This window comes from Myxine glutinosa, chromosome 5, assembly GCF_964187855.1.
Source record: "Myxine glutinosa chromosome 5, kmMyxGlut1.1, whole genome shotgun sequence".
In the NCBI taxonomy this organism is placed as follows: domain Eukaryota; kingdom Metazoa; phylum Chordata; class Myxini; order Myxiniformes; family Myxinidae; genus Myxine; species Myxine glutinosa.
The window spans coordinates 60,121,268-60,144,955 of NC_136265.1; the positions used below are offsets into that span (position 1 = coordinate 60,121,268).

At 44.2% G+C, this 23,688-nt stretch overlaps 1 protein-coding gene across 1 annotated transcript in view; it reads right to left on the reverse strand.

Moving 5' to 3' along the window:
* LOC137427487 (uncharacterized) overlaps positions 1-23,688 on the reverse strand; it is a 129,567-nt gene that overhangs the window by 100,467 nt on the left and 5,412 nt on the right. The window contains 3 exon segments of the mRNA XM_078778103.1: positions 2,652-2,795; positions 6,866-6,928; positions 13,797-13,859. Of these exon segments, the coding sequence (XP_078634229.1) occupies positions 2,652-2,795; positions 6,866-6,928; positions 13,797-13,859 (270 nt within the window).

Consider the following 23,688-nt stretch of genomic DNA (forward strand, 5'->3'; position numbering starts at 1 on the left):
CACCTGTGGAATCAATTTCCACATCTATCTATAATTCCAGTAATCTCTGTCTGTACGTCTGTACGTCTGTACGTTTGTTTGTCTGTGACCGCTGTTTCTCGACAACCACGGGTCCGATATACTTTTAACTTGCCAGGTATATTGCTGGGGACCCGAGGATGTGCCTTTTCAAGGTTTCATATTAATCGGACAATTACTTACCGAGCTATGTCCAAAAAACGATTCAACCAATCAGAGAGCAGCGAACGATCGCGTGTGCCGAACGTGGCGGGCACACTCTGCCTCGGATGGCACATTTGAGAGCGTATTCATTTATTTCACGTTTGCAAACTATGTTGGCGTTAAACTATGTTTTACAACTAATAAAAACGAATTTGCGATTCATTCGCTTTCCTGCGCGTTTGTGCACGCGATGGCGATTTCTTTACCAAACTCCGGAAGCCGTTCGCTTTGGACCAAACCATTGCATGTAAATAGAGGGGGGGGATTGTCACCACTCGCAAGCCGTTCGCTTTGGACCAAACCATTTCATGTAAATAGAGGGGGGGGATATAATTTTAGATATAGATATAGTACGGGCATGCCCTAGTTCTTTTCAATCTCATTATTCCATCCAGATCTTCAAGACAGCTGTTCACCACCATCTCAGATCATATACCATCTATAACATGATCTTTTCTACCCCCATTAACACCTCTACCTCAACCCCAACTTCTTCCAAATCTTTAACTTTTCGTCCTTGCGAATCTGCTTCTATGTCCATATTGAACACCCCGTGCATCCTGCGAGATGCATCTTACCTCCTAACTTCCTATTTTTGTTCAGGTATCCCTGTATTTTATCCTGCAACCCTGCTCTTGGTGTTTTCCCCCCTCATTCTACTCCTCTTTTTGTTCTGTTGCATCATCTGTTCAGCGTTCTCGCTCTTCTAGGAGCACTGAATTTGCATACAAATCAAACAAATAAAACATCGGAAAGATACAACCATTGTCTTTCTGTCAACAGGAAGAAGAATCGTCATAAGTCCTACCAGATGGTCTGTGAAATGGTAATAATAGTTGTATGTCAAAATAGTGAGGATAAATCGGTGATCGTAAATAAAATGGAATCCAGAATGCTGTTATTGTGAAAACTAGTCATCAATAGGAGAGATGGGGACATTAGATATCGATCTGATCAGGAACTTGAACGGTGGGATACACAACACAAGCTGAAATATAATGGCACTAGGTAGAGATCATACATCTGCCAGCCTGAACGGTTTACGTTTTGTATCTCACTGATACGCCGGATCTCTCACTGATAGGCCGTTAACCAAAATCTAATCGGCTTGTTATTGCCACCAACCCCAACACATCCAACAACTTTTGTCATAACCCATCCATACCTTCTTCAAATATCGTGCTATATATATTTTTTTTTGGCCCTATATCTCAATCATGAAGAATCAATAAAAAAAATTGTCAAATCTGAATCCGGATCTTCATGAAATCTAAACAATTCGTTATTGGCACACATCCAACCTGTCCACCAAATTTCGTCAAAATCCGTCCATGACTATTCGAGATATCCTGCTTAAAGACAAATAGACAGGGGGAGGGGGGGGGGGGGGGGGGTGAAAACATAACTTCCTTCCTTCCACCTTTGGTATTAGAGGTGGCGGTAACTATGATAGCAGCTACCAATAAGTCAAAACAACACAACCACAAGATCACAGAGAATAAGGGACATTCTCAAATAAATGGTGAGCAGTTTCACTTCTGATCCTACAAACGATCTCAGATGGTAAAGGAAATGGCTCAGGCTTAATGCAAGCATTAAAGGAACTAGGGCATGCCCGTACTATATATATATCTAAAATTATATCCCCCCCCTCTATTTACATGAAATGGTTTGGTCCAAAGCGAACGGCTTGCGGAGTTTGGTAAAGACAAATCGCAGTTACGATGAATCGCAAATTAGTTTTAATTAGTTTTAAAACATAGTTTAACGGCAACATAGTTTGCCAACGTGAAATAAATGAATACGCTCTCAAATGTGCCGTCCGAGGCAGAGTCTGTTCGCCACGTTCGGCACACGTGATAGCTCGCTGCTCTCTGATTGGTTGAATCGTTTTTTGGACATAGCTCGGTAACTACTTCTCCGATTAATATGAAACCTTGAAAAGGCACATCCTCAGGTCCCCAGCAATATACCTGGCAAGTTTAAAGTATATCGGACCCGTGGTTGTCGAGAAACAGCGGTCACAGACATACAGACATACAGAGATTACTGGAATTATAGATAGATGAGGAGATAGTAGATGTGTTCAAGATTGTCACACAGCTGAGTTGTTGAACTCCTTTATACAGGAAATTATCCAAAGTTGGCATAGGTGATTGTATCGCTGCGGAGCGACATCACAGGATTTTGTAATGGTTGTGATCGACTAGTCCGATATGATGCAACGATCTTGAATATGTGTATTTCATGTGCAACATGTATTTCAAATGAAACAGGTATCCCTCTCTCATTCACATAAACAAGCCATTTGAGTGAAAACAATTTAAATGAATCTATTCTGCAAGGTTTAAAACAAAATTATACGTTATGAAAGAATGAACGAAACAAGTAAACACAATGTGATGTGATCTATTGAGAGTCCAGCTTACCTTCGAGCAGCTGAGCAGATTTCCTTGGCTCTATGTGTGGAGAATCACACAATTCCTGCTTCACATGATCATTGCTCAAAGCATCCTGGTAAGTCTGAAGAAGGTTGTTTTGGAAAGTTTCTGACTTCACCACTTGAGCTTCACCTGCAAACCATGTGACAACAGTTCATTACAATAAAGGAAGGGATAAACAGGCAAATCTAAACCAAAACAATCATTCTACGTAGTGGGGAGAAATGCACATGGTCTCCAACAGAAAAACACATTTTCCTACTTCACAAAGGAGGTCCACAAAGGAGGGGGTTAATGGAAAAAAAAAACCCCCTCATGAATCTGAAAAGGCAGGGTGATCTGGAAATAGAGGAAGTAGATGATTAAATGGCAATTAGGTGTTCTCGCTGATGCGGATCAGCTGGGTGCATTCCATTGCTTTGTAAAAATTATTCTGTGAACTCTTAATTAGTGCCCTGGGATTATCTCCGCGTCAATACGCTCCATTGCGAAAAAATTAATTCTCAAACATTTGCCATGGCCTGTTTAAACAAGGGGCCCCCGTCAGGGCAGCGCCCTCATGGTCAGAGTGTCAATCGTTCCCCATGAACCAGACCTTTCCCTCTTTTCTCTCTGTAACTCTGTCTTGGCTCTGCCTCGTAAAGGCGGGGGTACACCATCCTGAATGTGGGGGATCTCTGGGTTGCTCCTGCAAGATCGATCGGCCGTCTCCATGCCTCGGGCTTGTTTGAATGTACTGTCTGGAGCTATATAACAATAATGTTGTGTGCACGACTCTATTAAGGCAGAGCGTCCACGGATAGCAATCGAGCTTAATGAGGCGTTATCCAATTCAATGGCGGATCATACGCGAGCAGGGGGTTTGGGGGAGAATGCCGGCTTACCTTCACACGCGCAGGCGTCTCCAACCTGAAAATCAATAAATCAAACCAAAAACAGAGTTAATGTACAAAAAGTAAATGCGGCTTTATTGCCGGACTCCGAGAACAAAGAACGCGACGGTAATAACTAAACGCCTCTAATGGAGCACTCCCACACGGACTTCAACGACACAACACAGGAAGAATGAAATAAAGCAAACGTTGTGTGGTGCGTCTTATCTGTCTGGATGATGTAGCATCCGTCAGGAATAATCACTCATCAGCTTCCAATGTTCGGGAACCGTTCGGCCGCCGGCGCAACCAGGCCTCGATGACACCTCTCGCTCGCGCGCTGCCGGGCCAATGTCCGCCGGTGCGCGGCAAACCTCGCGTCCCCGCGCGATGAATAACCAGGGAGGATGATCGTCGGCACTCCACCGTCTCTCCAACGTCCACCAAGCAAAAGTCCAAACAGAACGAAAAGGCAAGAAGGGAAGAGGTCCAAACGAGAGAGAAGGGGCGAGAGGTCCGGGCAGGATGAGTCCAAGAACGAGAAGAAGGAAATTGACCAGCGAGTGGTTTTACTGCCTGTCCCGTGATGTCAGCTCTCCTCCCCTCCAACCAGCGCGTCATTTCCTTGTGACCTTTCGCGCCTTCCTCATGTCGCCGGCGCTTCTCCTCCTATGAGCGTGTCGCTTGTTGGTAATGTTTTGCGCCCTCCGCAGTGATTGATCGAGTGTCTCACGTCTTTGGTGTTACGTCATCGTGTGGCACGTCATTGTCGGTGGCCAATCAGTGTGGCACGTCCTTCATCTTCCCCACTCTCCAATCGGTGCTCGGGTTGTTGCTCGCCCCTCCCCCCTGTCAATCACGAGTTCTCCTGGGCGTGGCTCTCGGCCTGCCTGTTTGATGTTTGCTGCTCTTGCCGGCGTTGAGCGCAGCCGCTTCCGGTCTGTTTTTCCGGTCAGTCATTGTGAGGGGGGAAGTTAATTAGTGTCTATGCGCTAATGGGCCTAGCTAATGTATATGATGTGTTGCCATAAGGGACACTGGAATGACCACAGAGGGGAGGACACACCGGGGAATTAGCATAAACCCTAGAACTACTTAAGATGCCCCATTCCTCGTAATGGGGACGAAGATACACCATAATCCGACAAACCGGCCTAGACAGGTCCCTGACTTACTGTACATCGAGATGGCTCTTCCTCTTCGAGACATCGGAGTACCTATGCAGATCCACCTAAATCTATATATGCCCCTACCCAATCAACATAACAATAACAACAACAAGGGGGCACTTTTGATCATCATCCTTTTACGCCTACTTTTGCAGGTGTTACCAAACCTCGCATTCACTCGTACAATAAAATCAGACTTATTCTCTTCGTCGGCTCATGGATTATAGTCGCTGTCATGAGATTTAACAAGAGAGTGTCCAGCAAAAAGGTGGGAAAAATACTTTTCACACTTTTTGCGTTATTCATGGAAACAGTCTTTAAATTTCTGTTATACTCCATTACTCTCATGCACATATATAGCGTACAGCAACTCCACTCAATGGACGGACGTCGTACCTATGGTTCTGCTTGGTATGCGAGCTTCTCTAAAAGACAAACTATGGGTGTTCCACTGAGGAGCTGATGTGAATTGCACCACTCAGTTTCCCAGGAGAATTATTAGTATCCGATGACACCCTGCAGGATGGTACCAACTATGCCAGTCAACTTTGTTCAGCTATGCAGATCCACCGATCGACACAGACACATGGTGCACCTTCATTGTGGCTAGTTTTTATTCCCCAATCGCTTTATACATGCACCCAATTATTCATAAGGCATGATGCTGTCTGGAAACTCTTGCAACAGCCAAATAACGGACCTTACAAAGTTCGACAATGCTTCGATAAGACGTACTTAATATTGTTACGTTTATGGGGGAAGGTAAAATAATACTGTAAGAAAGGTAGAATTGTGTTAAAAATAGCATGGGCCATGTGACATTGTGACATGTCGGAGCATTTTGATGTACATAAGTAGGAAAAAATGTACCTTGAGGTTGTTTAAATGTGCATCATATGGGGATGATGTCATGTTAATTTGTAATATGGTTTAAGGTTAATTTTCCCCAGTGCGTGCCTTCCATCTGTGGCCAACCCCTAAATTATAACACCCGCCGGCAAAAGCAAAGCAGGGTCCGGCGATGTGATTCCGGCCAAGCTAAGCCGCCCTATGGACATACACGGCAAAAGACCCGCCCAGGAGAGGCGGAGCGATCAGTGAGTGGAGAAGAAGGCTGGCAGGCCACGTCCCAAAGAAGCTTCACTATTGGCTCTCGCAGCTGAAGAAGAGGAGTGCGCTTGGTTCATCTTGTTGGAGAAGAAGCTGGCCATTTTGTGCGCTTTTGAGGAGAGCGATGTTATACAGTGATCAGGTGGCGTTTTACTAGAGGACTCACCAAGGAGCTGGAGGTCCGCCCCGTTGTGCGTCCCCAGACGGTGGAGGACATATAAAAAAGGCCGTCTTCGGGACTCATCTCACGCCCGTAGAACCGAAAAACGAGCGGCGTTTTCGGGCTGTCGCCATCTTGTGTGCTCCGGCGCGGGAGGCTCTGAGACCGACACAAAACTCTAAAAAGGACCCATTTTGAGCCAAAGCCAAGTGCCGGCCAAGGGGGATTTTATTTTGTTACGTTTCCGTGTGTGTGTGTGTGTGTGTGTGTGTGCGTGCATGCGTGCGTGCGTGCGTGCGTAGGGTCCCTTAAAGTAGACATTCGTTTTACCTCAACATTTAATTTTCATTCCGTGATTTATTTTTTATTAAATCATTACCGTACGTTTTTTTTTATTCGTCGTGAAACCCTGAAATCCCCATACGTATGACAACATGCAATTACAATACCTCTTTTGTCCTTATTTTATGTTGTAGAATGGGAATGTCGATAGTGAATGACAATGTGGTTGAGCCGAATATTTTTACCAATTTATTTCTCATCTAACTGCTGAAATTGGCCACAACTGAAAATAACATTTCAGTACATACATGTTTTTTTTCTTTTTTATCAATAAAGTAGAATGTTTTTTTTTTGTCAATAAATCAATAAAGTGCTCGTGGAAGAGCGAGAACATAGAACGGATTAGGACGCAACAGAACAAAAGGAAGAGTAAAAATAAAGGGGAACACACATGAACAGCAGGGTTAGGGACAAAGTAGAGAAGAGTAGGGGATGTGGGGAAGAATGAGAGGTAGGGGAGGCTGCACTGTGTGAACAAGGTGGAAACAGAAGCAAACTCTGTAAATTCACCCTGACCATCTCAAAAACAAATATGGTGATGATTCAGACCTTTCTCTTCAGACGTTGGATCATCCTCAAAGTCAGATTCCACCTTCACTTTCACAATCAAATCTGAAAAGAAAAACATCCTTAAATGAGGACAAATGAAACAAAAAAAACAACAAAAAAAACAAAAAAAAACAAATGAAGGCTCAAAGCTTTGGCAAAGTATAGATACGAGTATAAAGATTTATTCTTCCATTTGCATTTCTTCCATTTACCTTGCATCACACACGTACATGTAAAGCAGGATAACATACCTGGGATTTTAATTTATAGCAACACTTGATCAACTGAACAGTTACATGAACATTCATAAAAAATAATAATGTGTTTTTTCACTGTGTCACAAAACCCATGGTTTCTTGATTGACGTCCATTTGTCTGACTGGTGAAGTCCAAACTTGAGTTTATTACAAAGATAAAATACAAGCAACACGTAAACCCGCCTGCACTGCTTGGCACTATGCTGCACCCTGATTTACTCGACTCGACTCCGCTATACTCTCCGCTACTCTATTCTATTATACTCTACACTACACAGCAACACAAATGGTGACTGGCTCTTGTTTCCACTGAGCTCTGTGTTTGGACTTCTGTAATTCACGTTCATTCTCAAAATTCTCAAAAGTCCCTCCCTCTCAGAAACCACTCATTGGTGCAAGATGGTTTTATATCGAGAACGAACGAGAAACTGTTCAATCCACCGAGATGAATCCATAACCACATCTTGCCATAACACTCACGATCTTTCTATGGGTTATAAAATGAACTATAACAATCATTTACTCATCAATTTTTGTTTACTTTATCCAACTTTTACAATCAACATCTCACCTGAACAATAGTCATATACAGCTATCCCTTCTTTAAATGGGTTCAGTTCACAGTTTCAAAATTATACGTAATTTTTATGCCTTCACCCCCTGATGGTGGCCCGAGGCATGTTTTTGGGTTGTCCGGCCGTGCAGGCTAAACCTTGTTTTTCCTCAGCAACCACTTGTCCGATTGAGACGAAACTTTGAGGGTTGGATCGACACCCATGTATCATGTTTTTTTATGATAATTGTGATGTAATACGTCATGTGATATGGCAGCCATCTTGGATTAAACTCAAATAACAATAAAAACACTCTCGGAAACCGCTGATTGGAACAATTTGAAACTTAGCACATTGTCACGTACTCCCAATGGGGAACAAAAGCCATCATTTGTTACATGATCATGAACTAGAATGGCCATCATTTGTCAGGATAATGATGACATCATCAGTGAAGTGGTATACCAGCCCTAAATGTTTTAATTGAATGCCTTATCCTAAACATCTGATATTGCATGCACATGATCAATGACCCATTTGCATTGAAATATTAAATTTATGACATCATAGTGTTACGGATCCGTCACTTCCACCTTTGTTGTTATTATATACCGTTAGGATTTTTAGTTTCAGGTAATATTGTTGTTAAGATTTTTGTGTGATATGAAGATGACTTCAGTAAAAAGGAAAATAAATGTTTGTGAAGGGAAAAGGAAGACGCGGCAAAGGAACGAGAAGAGAAGAGAGAGGAGGATTGGCAGGGAGAGAGGAGGAGAGATACAGCCATTGTAGTCGCATCGGGGCGGTGAGCGGACTTTTTGATATAGGTCGCGAATGAGTTGAGGCTTCCCGGGAAAGGGATTGCCCGCGACAGGCATATATTGCGAGTGCAATTAAACCTGCGTCTTAGGTTTTATCACCAAGTGTGAGTCATTCTGGAAGGGAGCCAGCACCTCCATTACAGGCCGATACGCCATTTTGTCCTCGAAGAGGCTGTCAGCTTGGTGCATCTTGTTTTGTCATTGGGATTCCCATATCGACCTCAGAGTGTGGATTGCCGTTGGTTTCCATATCGGCTCAATTCCCATATCGACCTTTCACCTCGTAACTCCTCATCCACAGCCGTGCCAATACCTGCCTGTTTTTTTGCCGTTCTGCACGGACTTTGGGGAATGTTACAGTCCACTCACGGTTGGCTTATTGCTTTGAGAGCATTGGGGAATGATGGTACCATCAAATGTATTGTTCGTTTGATGCAAGTGACATTTTCAATCTACTTTCTTTAAGAGTGTTATTATTGCGTGTGTGAGAGTTATTAATACAATTACTTGTTTTGTTCTACAATTGCATTGGTGTGGTTTTACCATGGTTATTAGAACATTCAAAATAACAAGTCTTTCTGCCGTGTTCCACCTTGAGACTGAGGTGCACCATAACCGGGGTTTGGGGAGGGAACACGTAACAATAGGTCACAAGGTTTAGCAGCCACATTGGATTTAACCAAAAACCTTACAAAAAATAAAATAAAATAAAACATCTTCCAAACCACCAAAGCGATCAACTCAAAACTTTACGTGTGTCATCGACTAGACATGGTGATTAAAAGATGATCACAAAAACGTCATCGGTCACATGGTGTGCCATCCATATTGGATTGGAGGAAAATATTAAATAATTATATCTCAGAAACTGCTTACTCTATTGATGCGAAACTTCACAAATGTCAACGAACCTGATTGTTGCATATAGTTTGAAAATTATGACATCATAAGTCACAAGGTTTGGAAGCCATCTTGGATAGAAAAACTATCCTGATCCGATCAGCACAGAACTTCACAAACGTGATCCCAAATGCATACATACATGCAGAGTTTACATCTTTGACGTCATATGTCACATGGTTTGGTAGCCATATCAGCTTGAAAGCTGATATTAAAAGATTTTGAAGCAATTTTTTTTTTGTATACAACATCGAGGCTCGTGTAAGAGCGAACATCAATCACAAAAAAAATAAAATAATAATAATAATAAAAAACCCACAAAAACCATACAATAAAGGGAGCGGCAGACAAGATGGGAGAGAGGGAAGCAAACAAGTACAACAGCAGAGAACAGGGACATCAAGAGATCTGTGGGAGGGAGAGGGCTTGGAGGGAGTAGGCATGGTAAGGGGGGTGGAGGGGGTGGGGGTTTGGAGAGGTATAAAACACATTTACACTGCTAGGACTTCCAGGATTGAAGTCGATAATTCAAAGAAGTGGATCTGGGGTGAATTAACGGGGGTAGAAAATATCAAGGTTTTGGATGGGGGAAGATAAGAGATGGTGGTCAACAGCTGTTTTAAAGACCTGGAGGGAGGAGTGGGATTGAAGAGAGTGAGGGAGTTTGTTCCAGAGGCGGGAGTAAAGAAGAATGAAAGAGTGAAGGTGAGCAGAGAGTCTTGATTTTGGCAATTTCACCAGAAGAGGCTTGCTGGCAGATCTTGTGTGGCCTGCAGGAATATTTGGGGGACAGAGCACAGAGAGAGCTGGGGGAGCCAGGCCGGATAGGAGTCGGTAGAAGACAGAAAGACCACCAACCTGCCTGTGGTGAGTAAGTGAAAGGCCCTCAGAATCAGCTTCATCATGGGGGATTCCAATGATTCTGAAAGCTTTGGTTTCAACAGCGTGAAGCCAAGCCAAGTGTGAGGCAAGAGCACCAGCCCAGAGGGGAGAGCAATATTCCATTGAGCTGTGGATGAAAGCCTTGTATGTGGTGACAAGCTCAGGTGTGCCAAGGAAGGACTTCGCATGACAGAGGATGCCCAGTCGGCGACTAGCTTTGGAGGCCAGCTTGGAAATGTGGTTTTCCCAGGAAAGATCATGGCAGATAGTGAGACCCAAAAGCTTGAGTGACCGAACTTCTTGGAGGGGATTGTTGAGAAAGTAGATGGGAGGGTTGTCCAGTCCGTCTTTTTGGAGAGATACAGTCACGTGAAAAAGTAAGTACACCCCATGTAAAGTTTTGACTTTTTCAACATAATTCAACATGCAGCTATTTGATCTTCATTTCAACAATATTGATAGATAAAGGTGATATAATATAACAAATATCATGAAACATTAACATTTTGTAGTCCATTGTATAATTTAAATAAACGTAAATGCAAATTTCGCATGTGGAAAAAGTAAGTACACCACAACATTTATCACTACTTCAAATACCTAAAATTAAAATGAGGTGCACCAGCTCAGGTGCAAATGATTAGAACATCGTTGGAGAGGATCTTTGAGGAACCTGTCTCATTTAAACCTCAAACATTTAGTTTGGTTTGCTCTTTGTTGCTGAAGTGTGCGGCGTCACCATGTCTAGATCAAAAGAGCTCTCTGAGGCCTTCAGAAAGAAGGTCATAGATGCCTACGAGTCTGGGAAGGGATTTAAAAAGATCTCCAAAAAATTTGAAATCAGTCATTTGACTGTCCGGAAGATCATCTACAAGTGGAGAAGATTCCAAACAACTGCCAACTTGTTCAGGCCAGGCCGCCCCAGCAAGTTCATCCGGAGAGCAGCCTGCAAGATGCTGAAATAAGTCTCTCAGAACCCCAGAATGTCATCACGGGACCTACAGGTAGCTCCTGCCACTGTTGATGTCAAAGTGCACGAGTCTACCATTAGAAAGAGGCTGCACAAATTTGATCTACATGGGAGATGTGCCAGGAGGAAACCTTTGCTGTCCAGAAAGAACAACAGGGCAAGACTAAAGTTTGCCAATGAACACCTCGGCAAAGACCAGCACTTCTGGAACAATGTGCTCTGGACAGATGAGTCAAAGGTAGGGGTATTTGGCCACAGTACCAGAAGACATGTTTTGGCGAAAACCAAAGACAGCATTTGACCGCTAAGAATCTGATACCAACTGTAAAGCATGGTGGTGGAAATATTATGGTTTGGGGCAGCTTTGCTGCATCAGGGCCTGGGCAGCTCACCATCATAGAATCCACTATGAATTCTTCATTGTACCAGAGGGTGCTTGAGGATAATGTGAGGCCATCTGTCGGAAAGTTGAAGTTCAACCGAAGGTGGACCTTGCAAGATGACTATGACCCTAAACATACCAGTAAATCCACCAAGGAATGGCTGAAAAGAAAGAAATGGAGAATTCTGGAATGGCCAAGTCAAAGCCCGGATCTAAATCCCATCAAGATGTTGTGAGGGGATTTGAAACAAGCTGTGCATGCAAGAAACCCCTCAAACATCGCACAGCTGAAAGAATTCTGCATGGATGAGTGGGCAAAAATTTCTCCCAGTCGATGTCAGAGACTGGTAGACAGTTATAAGAAATGCCTACTTGAGGTTGTTTCTGCCAAAAGGGGCAATACCACCGATTAGAGCCAAGGGCGTACTTACTTTTTCCATATGCGAAATTTGCATTTATGTTTATTTAAATTATACAATGGACTACAAAATGTAAATGTTTCATGATATTTGTTATATTATATCACCTTTATCTATCAATATTGTTGAAATGAAGTTCAAATAGCTGTATGTTGAAATATGTTCAAAAACTCAAAACTTTACATGGGGTGAACTTACTTTTTCACGTGACTGTATAAGAGTGTGAGATTTGTCAGGATTGAAAGACATGTTCCACTTGTTTGCCCAGTCTGTGATTTTGTCCAGGTCTGCAGAGAGTGAGGAGGTTGCAGACTGCCGATCTGAGGGATGAGGAATGGAACGGCAGAGAGTGGAGTCATCAGCAATGAGATAGAGAGGATTTTCCAGAGAGTCGGAGAGATCATTGATGAAGACCAGAAAAAGCACAGGGCCCAGAACACTGCCTTGGGGAACTCCAGCCTGAACAGGAAGGGGAGATGAGAGAAATCCATTCAGGGCCACATGTTGACTACAACCAGAGAGGAAGTCCGCAAGCCATGCGTGGAGATTTCCATGGATACCATAGGAGGAGAGTTTGGTGAGCAAAGCGGGGTCCCAGACCATATCGAAGGCACGTGATATGTCAAGGGAGAGTACATGACTCCGAACGTAACTCCTATATTTCCAGGATTATAACCTCATGTAAAACTAGAGCTTCCAGGGAAGCAGGACTCAACTGAACTGACTGGACAACTTTAAAGTAGGTCAGTTGTCTGTACTAGATTTGACTTGAGATAGCAACCTACCTTGTGTGGTAAGAGTCTCACACACCAAGTTTGATCAAAATCCATAAATATTTGTGGACGTTAAAGTCTTAACGTCGTTTCGGAACTGAAAACAATATGGCGGCCTATGACGGCCATTTTGTGACGGATCGGGTTGGAATGCAATAGCAAGCTACCTTTTGTGGTAAGGGTTAAACATTCTAAGTTTGATCAAAATATGTTAATATTTGTGGACGCCAGAGTGTTAACGTCGTTTTCATGACCAAAAACAAAATGGTCGCCTAAGTCCGCCATTTTTCAACGGATCGGGCTAAAATGTAATACCAACCTGGTCCTTAGGGTAAGGATGCTGCATGTCAAGGTTGATCAGAATCGGTTGATATTTGTGGACGCTGGAGTGTTAACGTCGAAACGTTAACGGACGACAGACGACGACAGAGGGTTCAGTATGTGATAAACTCAACTGGACGGTAGTCCAGTTGAGTTAACAAGGGTGTATTGTAATAAACAAGTAATTCCACATTAAATCGTAAGAATAATTAGCATGAATATCACACTGAACCAATACAACATCCAACAGCCTCAAATACGTTATGACTGTCATTTGGTCAAAACTAATGAGAAACCTCAGTGGAAAATGAAAAAAAAGATGGAGAATTGCTTTACAATACATGCCCTCTACCCATCTCAATTAATGTTCTTGTTCCAAGCAAAAAGGGCACAACTTCGTGAAAAATTTGCGACACGCCCCGAACCTCAAACTTGCTCTGTAACTTATTATCAAAACGCCATGTACCAAGATTCAGTTGAATATGTTAAGGGGTATGGAAAAAAGGTCCAGAAAACTACAGGTGGGACAGACGGACCGGACAGACAGACTGAGTGGAAACCTATAGTCCCCTCCGGGTATGGGACAAATAAACATTTTATCGTGGAGAATTATCAAGTAGAACTATAACATGAAGATTGTTGTCATTCAAACCTTTGTCGAGCGAGGAGGACTTGTCTAAAAACTCCGATTCCACTTTCACAGCCACAAGAAAATCTGAAAATAAAACATTGAACTCAACCCCAATTTTGAGGGACATTTCTAAACAAACTCATTATCACAATACATGCACAAGAAGAGTTTGCTTTTCAAACTCCGATAAATACTTACTTGAAACATGTTTGAAAAAGTAAACCCAATGATCTGCCCCATTGGTCAATGCTCGCCAAAACGAGAAGTTCACATAAGCTTTGAACTCTATTTACTCTTTACACATTTGTTACACAAAACCCACTGATCGGTTCAAAGACAAACAATAGAATAGGACATGATGTGATGTATAATGTTTGGTTAACATTTTTATCTCCTTTTACAATACCCTTTCTACTATCTCCCTTACCTCCTGCTCACCTTCCCTGCACTTTTGCTTAATCAGACGTCTTTGCTGTTTCTACTGGTGTGAGGCAAGCTTGTGTCTTGTCACTCTGTTATTTTGAACGCCGTAGTTATAGATTTTATCTTGAAACAAACGGGAGCATGTAAGAAAGTGATTCAATGGTCAAAGAACAATCTTGGATATTTAGACTTTGCAGATGATTTTTGCTTGCTGAATATATCAGTACTTGAGATGCAAACAGAGACATATTGGCTGGGAAGCATTGTTGTAGTCGAGTCCACCTGGTCTGAGACTGAGTCCGAGTTCAAGCTATCCGGGTCCGAGTCCTCGGCGTCCTTGGCATTCAGAGTCCGAGTCTGACTCCTTTGATGAACGTTTATTGGAAAGTGGCAATAAAATAGCGAATTTATTTGTGAATGTAAATGAAGCCAATAAAATATCAAAACTGAACAAGCGTTACACCTAGGTCCCCCGTCGGTGAAGTGATGCGAGTTGACAAAGTGGAAGATGCAGAAAACATGCTATGATATGATATTTCGCTCACAAGGTTCAGACATACATGGAGGCGGCCATCTTGGATTTTGACGTGGCGACCCAATTTTCAATAGCGTTCTTCCTTATGCCTAGATACACCCACACACCAGATTAGAAGTTGGTACTTCGCTTATTTTTCAAGATATTCAGCTCACAAGGTTCAGACATACATGGCATCAGACATACATGGCGGCGGCCACCTTGGATTTTGACGTGGGTTGCACCCACACAGCAAATTCGAATGCGGTCCTTCACTTACGCACGCACGCACGCACGCACGCACGCACGTACGCACGTACGGACGGACACACGGACGGAGGGGAAAACCATAGTCCCCCTTTCGCCCCGTGGTGCGACGGGGGACAATAACCGTGCAACTTGTTACTTGCATCAACATTCTATTCCAGAGCATGGCCCTCGTGCTGTCGTTTGCTCATTCTTTGGAGACCACAAATTTCTGGTCGCACACTGATCTTGTCCAGAAAATATGGTCGTAGAAATTGCCATTTATTTGTCAACTATCAAAGTTACGAAAGTCCAAAACAGCATCACACAAACACAGCTCAAATTATATGGTTGCTTTTCCCCTTACTGAATATGGACTGCTGTGCTTTCTTTTCCCCTTATTATATAATGAATGAATGCTTCAGCAGGATCGCAAGGACAGCCTCTTAATTGTGTTGAAATTGCAGAAAGCTGCCATTTAAAGAAAGCAAAATTTGGGGAATTGTTTTGGCCAATATGTTTTCAACTTTTCAAGAAGGTGTTTCTCAGACTATGAAGGGTCTCATCAATGTGAAATTCAACAAACAACCTGACTTACACGTCTTCTTGAAGATGTGTTCAAGACAAAACACACCTGAGAGAGAGAGGTGAGGGTGAGGTTGAATGTGAGTAGGATTTTTTTTTTCTGGTGCCAAGGATCTGCATGTGGTTGCAAACAACGCGTACACCAAATTTGGTGGACATGGAACGATCCATTAATTTCTTACAATTTTCAAACCTCAGAACCCTAACATGCGCACACATGCAAGTAAAATTAATTGTGGAATGTGCTTGATGGTACAAATGCAACATCACCTTGCAGGGATCTTTTGATTCGGCCCACTCAAAACGCTTAGTCTTGGAAACGCGATCTACTCTCATGGATTTCGGATTTGAGGATTGCATCTCATGGACTAAATAAGTGTTGAATCTGGATTCTAATCTGATAATTTAAAGAAATTACCAATTCTTATAACCAAGTGTGTTTATTCAAGCAAAGTGTTCAACTTAACTTTTACTACTGTTCTGATGATTATATTGAACTAGGGCATGCCCGTACTATATCTATATCTAAAATTATATCCCCCCCCCCTCTATTTACATGAAATGGTTTGGTCCAAAGCGAACGGCTTGCGAGTGGTGACAATCCCCCCCTCTATTTCCATGCAATGGTTTGGTCCAAAGCGAACGGCTTCCGGAGTTTGGTAAAGAAATCGCCATCGCGTGCACAAACGCGCAGGAAAGCGAATGAATCGCAAATTCGTTTTTATTAGTTGTAAAACATAGTTTAACGCCAACATAGTTTTCCAACGTGAAATAAATGAATACGCTCTCAAATGTGCCATCCGAGGCAGAGTGTGTCCGCCACGTTCGGCACACGCGATCGTTCGCTGCTCTCTGATTGGTTGAATCGTTTTTTGGACATAGCTCGGTAAGTAATTGTCCGATTAATATGAAACCTTGAAAAGGCACATCCTCGGGTCCCCAGCAATATACCTGGCAAGTTAAAAGTATATCGGACCCGTGGTTGTCGAGAAACAGCGGTCACAGACAAACGTACAGACAGACAGAGATTACTGGAATTATAGATAGATGAAGAAACGCTGAAGGAATGTGCAGAAAGTGCAACTTCATTGATTGCAATGGAAATAATTGACCAATGGGATTGCTGCGCTTTACAAGCTGCTTTTGCGAGCCATGGCGATACAGTCGACAGGGATCCTTATTATTTCGACAATTACGTATACGGATGCAGTCTCTTTTTGCACCTTTTGGTGTCATCTGCTTCAATTATATTAATATACCAACACAAATATACCAACAAAATACTTATTTTAATAGAGCAAACGTATTTGGTTATGTGTGCAACGAAAACGTCTTCTTCTTCTTCAAAACAAATAAAATTAACACCCTCGAAATTAACCCTCTTAATTACGTTTAGACTGCTGAGACCCCTCAGACCTTTGACGACCCTTTAATTCCCCCAACACCCAAAACACCCCGAAGTCCCAAAACGCCCCGAAGTCCCAAAACGCCCCGAAGACCCAAAACGCCCCGAAGACCCAAAACGCCCCGAAGACCCAAAACGCCCCGAAGACCCAAAACGCCCCGAAGACCCAAAACGCCCCGAAGACCCAAAACGCCCCGAAGACCCAAAACGCCCCGAAGACCCAAAACGCCCCGAAGACCCAAAACGCCCAGAAGACCCAAAACGCCCCGAAGACCCAAAACGCCCCGAAGACCCAAAACGCCCCGAAGACCCAAAACGCCCCGAAGACCCAAAACGCCCCGAAGACCCAAAACGCCCCGAAGACCCAAAACGCCCCGAAGACCCAAAACGCCCCGAAGACCCAAAACTCCCCGAAGACCCAAAACGCCCCGAAGACCAAAAACGCCCCGAAGACCCAAAACGCCCCGAAGACCCAAAACGCCCCGAAGACCAACAACGCCCCGAAGACCCAAAACGCCCCGAAGACCAACAACGCCCCGAAGACCAACAACGCCCCGAAGACCAACAACGCCCCGAAGACCAACAACGCCCCGAAGACCAACAACGCCCCGAAGACCAACAACGCCCCGAAGACCAACAACGCCCCGAAGACCAACAACGCCCCGAAGACCAACAACGCCCCGAAGACCAACAACGCCCCGAAGACCAACAACGCCCCGAAGACCAACAACGCCCCGAAGACCAACAACGCCCCGAAGACCAAAAACGCCCCGAAGACCAAAAACGCCCCGAAGACCAAAAACGCCCCGAAGACCAAAAACGCCCCGAAGACCAAAAACGCCCCGAAGACCAAAAACGCCCCGAAGACCAAAAACGCCACGAAGACCAAAAACGCCCCGAAGACCAAAAACGCCCCGAAGACCAAAAACGCCCCGAAGACCAAAAACGCCCCGAAGACCAAAAACGCCCCGACGACCAAAAACGCCCCGACGACCAAAAACGCCCCGAAGACCAAAAACGCCCCGAAGACCAAAAACGCCCCGAAGACCAAAAACGCCCCGAAGACCAAAAACGCCCCGAAGACCAAAAACGCCCCGAAGACCAAAAACGCCCCGAAGACCAAAAACGCCCCGAAGACCAAAAACGCCCCGAAGACCAAAAACGCCCCGAAGACCAAAAACGCCCCGAAGACCAAAAACGCCCCGAAGACCAAAAACGCCCCGAAGACCAAAAACGCCCCGAAGACCAAAAACGCCCCGAAGACCAAAAACGCCCCGAAGACCAAAAACACCCCGAAGACCAAAAACACCCCGAAGACCAAAAACACCCCGAAGACCAAAAACACCCCGAAGACCCAAAAGGCCCCGAAGACCCAAAAGGCCCTGAAGACCCAAAACACCCTGAAGACTCCAAAAACCCTTTAGACCCAAAATACCCCAAAGATGCTTAAAGACCCAGAGGAAATAAAAGACCCTGAAGACACCGAAGACCCAAAAGACACTGAAGACCCTGAAGAACCTGAAGATCCAAAATACCTCCAAAGGCTCAGAGGATCCAAAAGACCCTGAAGACCCAAATGGCCCTGAAGAACCAAAACACCATTAAGCCCCAAAAGACACCAAAATGGTCAAATATACCTATCCCTCTGAAACGACGTGTGGTGAGGCATGCGGAGCATGCCGAGTCACGCTAGTACATATAAAAAACAAAGGTCGAATTGAACATCTTGTTTGAAACTCCACCATGTTGGGCTCGAGCTTGCAAGGCATCGGCTGACATCTTGTGTGCTCGCTGTGATGAATTTCATTTCGCTAATTTCCGACTCGAATTTCACTTTTAAAGAACTGTATTTTTAAAAGGTTCAGTGCCTTCAGAAAGCATTCATATCACTTGTTTTTTTTCACATTTTGTTGTTGCAGTGCAAATTTAATTTAAAATTGATTAAATTGAGATTTTTTGTCACTGATCTACACATAATATACAATCATGTCAAAGTGGAATTTTTATTTTTTCCAAAATAAATAATGAAATACAGAAATATCTAATTTACATAAATATTGAACACCCTGAGTCAATACCCAACAAAAGTGCCTTTGGCAGCGATTACAGCTTCGTGTCTTTTTGGGTATGTCTGTATCAGCTTTGCACATCTGGATTTGGGGAGTTTCTCCCATTCTTCCTTGCAGATTTGCTCAAGCTCTGTGAAGTTGGACGGAGAGCGTCAGTGAACAGCAATCTTTAAGTCTTTCCAAAGATTCTCAATGGGATTCAAGTCTGGGCTTTGGCTGGGCCACTCAAGGACTTTCACGTTCTTGTTCTGAAGCCATTCCAGTGTTGCTTTGTCTGTATGGTTGGGGTCATTGTCCTGTTGGAACGTAAATCTCCGCCACAATCAAAGGTCTTTTGCACTCCGAAGCATGTTCTCCTCAAGGATTTCCCCCTTTCATTGTTCCCTCTACACCTACAAGTCTCCCATTCCCTGCCGTTGAAAAGCATCCCCATAGCATGATGCTGCCAGCAAATGCTTCACGGTTGGGATGATGTTGGATGGGTGATGAGCTGTGCTTGGTTTCTGCCAGACGTAGCACTTTGCATTCAAGCCAAAGAGTTCAATTGTTGTCTCATCAGACCACAGAATATTTTGCCTTCTGAGTCTTTCACATGCCTTTTTGCAAACTCCAGGCATACTATCATGTGCTTTTTTCCCAGGAGTGGCTTCCGCATGGCCACTCTCCCATAAAGCCTCGTTTTCTAAAGTGCTGCAGAGACTGTTGTCCTTATAGCATGGTCTCCCATCTCAGCCAATGAACTTTGTAGTTCTGTCAGAGTGGTCAATGGATTAATGGTGACCGCCCTGACCAAGGCCTTTCTTGCCCGGTTGCTCAGTTTGGTCAGACGGCCAGCTCCAGGAAGAGTCTGTGTAGTTCCATATTATTTCCATTTCCTTGCAATAATATGGAACTACACAGAACTGTGCTCCAAGGAACTTTCAACACTCCAGAAATTGTTTTATTCCCTTCTCCAGAGCTATGCCTCCTCACAATTCTATCTTGGAGTTCTATGGACAGTTCCTTGGACTTCAAGGTAGAGTTTCTGCTCTGACAACTGTGGGACCTCATATAGGTATGTTTCTTTCTCAATCATGTCAACATTCTAAATCAATTGAATTTGCCACAGGTGGTCTTAAATGAAGTTGCAGAGACATCTCCGGGATGATCAAAGGGAATTGGATGCACCTGAGCTCAATCTGGAGTGTCATAGCAAAGGGGTTGAATACTTGTTGAGTCAAGACATTTCAGCTTTTTATTTTGAATTGATTTGCAAAAATTTCTCAAAAAAAATTCCACTTTGACATTATCGGTTATTACGTATAGATGAGTGACAAAAAATCTCAATTCAATCCTTTTGAAATTCAGGCTGCAGCAACAAAATGTGAAAAAGTCTGAAAAAAGTGTGAAAACATGAGTGAATACTTTCTGAAGGCACAGTAAAGCTTTGTGGTTACTATTTTTGTGTTTGGTGTACTTTATCTGTACCATCCGCCCAGAAGCGTCTGTAGATGCCCAGAGAATAAATTAACCCTTTTTCTATTTTTTCGGAGTTGGAACGGCCTCCAAGCTCAATTCCATAGTTTTAATTTTGAAATTCGGCTCAGCTTACGGCTGGTTAAATTTTTTTTCCTGTTTATCATCGCCGCCCGGCCCATAAAAGTCGTCCGCCCCTGAATTTTTTTATTTTCTTTTTTTGCTCGCAAAGTCAGTAGAATCCGTTCCCGCTCAGTGGAACAGGTTCGAATTTTGCATGTGCTCGCATACTGTCTGAGCCAAGTTACATGTGCACGACAGTTTGACAGAAAATGCCGTTCGTTGTTTGCCAAATTTTTCCCCAGTGTGTGCCCTGGATAAGAATAGGTACGCCGTATCCCTGTGTGTCGTAAGAGGCGACTAAGAGGGTTGGCGTCAGAAAGGGCATCCGGCCATAAAAACATTGCCTCAAAAAGAGAACCATGACAATTACAACTACATGTGGGCAGGGTACAGCCCGAAGTGGAGATCGGTTTCTGAGGTTTGGGACATGGAATGTAGGGACAATGACAGGGAGATCAGGAGAAGTGGTGGAAGTATTGGTCAGAAGAAGAGTGGACATATGTTGTGTGCAAGAGACGAGATGGAAGGGAAGTGGTGTGAGAATGGTGAAGGGTAGGCAGGGACAGAAATACAAGTTTGTGTGGCAAGGGTGCCTGGAGGGCGTGAATGGTGTTGGTGTCCTGTTTTCTGAGGAGTATGTAGACAGTGTGGTGAGTGTGACTAGAGTGAGTGATAGGTTGATGATGGTGAAAATGATGATTGGAAAGCTCTTGGTGAACGTCATCTCGGGATATGCTCCGCAGGTTGGTCGAAGCGATGAAGAGAAGGACAAGTTCTGGTGTGCGATAGAGAAGCTGATGGAAAACGTGAAAGATGAGGAAGTTGTTGTGGCAGGAGGAGACCTAAATGGACATGTGGGAAGGAGTATGGATGGTTTTGACGGCGTTCATGGGGGTTACGGATATGGTGTGAGAAATGGAGAAGGTGAAAGGATTTTGGAGTTTGCTGATGGAGCTGATTTGTTGATTTGTAATACTCAGTTCCAGAAAGAGGATAATAAGCTTGTTACATACACGTCAGGTGGGTCGACGACAACCGTTGACTACCTGATGGTGCGTAGGCGAGATAGGGGGCACCTCCGGGACACAAAGGTGATCCCGGGGGAGGAGGCTGTTTCACAGCACCACTTGGTTGTCTGCAACGTAAGGGTGAAAGGTGCGAGGAGAGCTCGGCGGGTGAAGTACCAACCGAGAATGAGGGTGTGGAGGTTGAAAGAGGTGACAGTAAGGGAGGCATTAAAAGAGAGGCTGAGTAGGGTCGAGGATGATGTGGTTGAGCTTGAAAGTGGTTGGATGTCAATGAAAGCTAGTCTGTTGGGAGCCGTTGGTGAGGTATGTAGATGGACAAAAGGACCACCGAGGCACTCAGAAACATGATGGTGGGATGATGAAGTTGGAAAGAGGATTGACGAGAAGAGGAAGAAGTTCAAGGAGTGGCAGAAGGCGAAGGGTACGGGAGCAGAAACAGCAGAGCATGAAAGTTATAAGGCAGCCAGGAAGCCTGCAAAGAAAGAGGTAGCAAAGGCGCAGGAGGCATGTAGGAAAATGTTCGGAGAATGCTTGGATTCGGAAGAGGGTCAGAAAGCAGTATTCAGGATTGCAAAGCAGATAGCGAAAGAGAGGTGTGATGTGATGGGGGTGAGTTGCTTGAAGGATGAAGTGGGACAAATCGTTGTCGACCCAGATGGAATTAAAGGAAGATGGAAAAGATATATGGAAATGCTGTTGAATACAGAGAATGAATGGGATGGCAACATAGAGAGTAACCCAGTTTTAGGACCGGCAGAGAAGATAACTGAGAAGGAAGTTGAGGAAGCGATAAAAGCAATGAAGGGTAGAAAAGCGGGAGGGCCGACGGGAGTTGTGGGAGATATGTTGAAGGCAGCAGGAAGTTGGGGTGTGAAGAGAATGACAGAGATCTGTAATCTGGTGTTGAAAGAAGGCCGCATTCCAGTGGGTTGGGAACTGAGTACCCTCGTCCCTCTATACAAGGGGAAAGGTGAACCTCTGGAGTGTGGCTCGTACCGAGCGATAAAGTTATTGGAGCATGGAATGAAGGTATTGGAAAGGGTGTTGGAGAGGAGGATAAGGAAGAAAGTGAAGATCGACGAAATGCAGTTTGGATTCATGCCAGGAAGAGGAACGACAGACGCGCTTTTCATTGTGAGGCAGTTGCAGGAGAAGTACATGGAGAAGAGGAAGAAGTTGTTTCTTGGGTTTGTTGATCTGGAGAAAGCATTCGATCGGGTTCCATGCAAAGTATTGACATGGGCATTGAGGAAGTTAGGAGTGGAGGAATGGTTGATCAGAGTAGTGATGGCAATGTACAAAAGAGCGCGCACAGCTGTAAGGACGAAGGACGGGAACAGTGGTGAGTTTGAGGTGAAGGTGGGAGTGCATCAGGGGTCGGTACTAAGTCCACTACTATTTGTAGCTGTGATGGAGGTGCTGGCTCAGAACGTAAAGGAGGGTTTACCGTGGCAGTTGTTGTATGCAGATGATCTGGTGTTGATTGAGGAAAGTATGGATGGACTGAAGGAAAAGATGAACACGTGGAAGGAATGTATGGAGACAAAAGGTCTGAAGGTGAATATCGGAAAGACGAAGGTGATGGCAAGTAGTAAAGCATGTGGTGAGGTGGAAATAACTGGGAAGTGGCCCTGTGCTGTGTGTAGGAAGGGTGTCGGAGTGAACTCCATTCAGTGTACAATGTGCGCTGAGTGGGTTCATCAAAAATGTAGTGGTCTGAGAGGGTCATTAACCAGTGTGGCAGCTACATTCAAATGTAAGGTGTGCACAGAGGGAGCTGCAGATGGAGGAAATGTTGAGTTGGATCTTGGAGACGGCGTGAAGCTGGAAGGTGTGAATACATTTTGCTACATCGGAGACATGCTGAATGGAGAAGGTGGATCAGACTCGGCAACGGTTGCTCAAGTGAGATGTGCATGGAAGAAGTTTCGGGAATTGAGTGGCGTGCTGATGATGAGGGGAGTGTCGTTGAAGCTGAAGGGAAAGGTGTATGCTGCATGTGTGAGAAGTGTTATGATTTATGGGAGCGAGACATGGGTAATGAACGTAGAGCAGCAACGAAGGT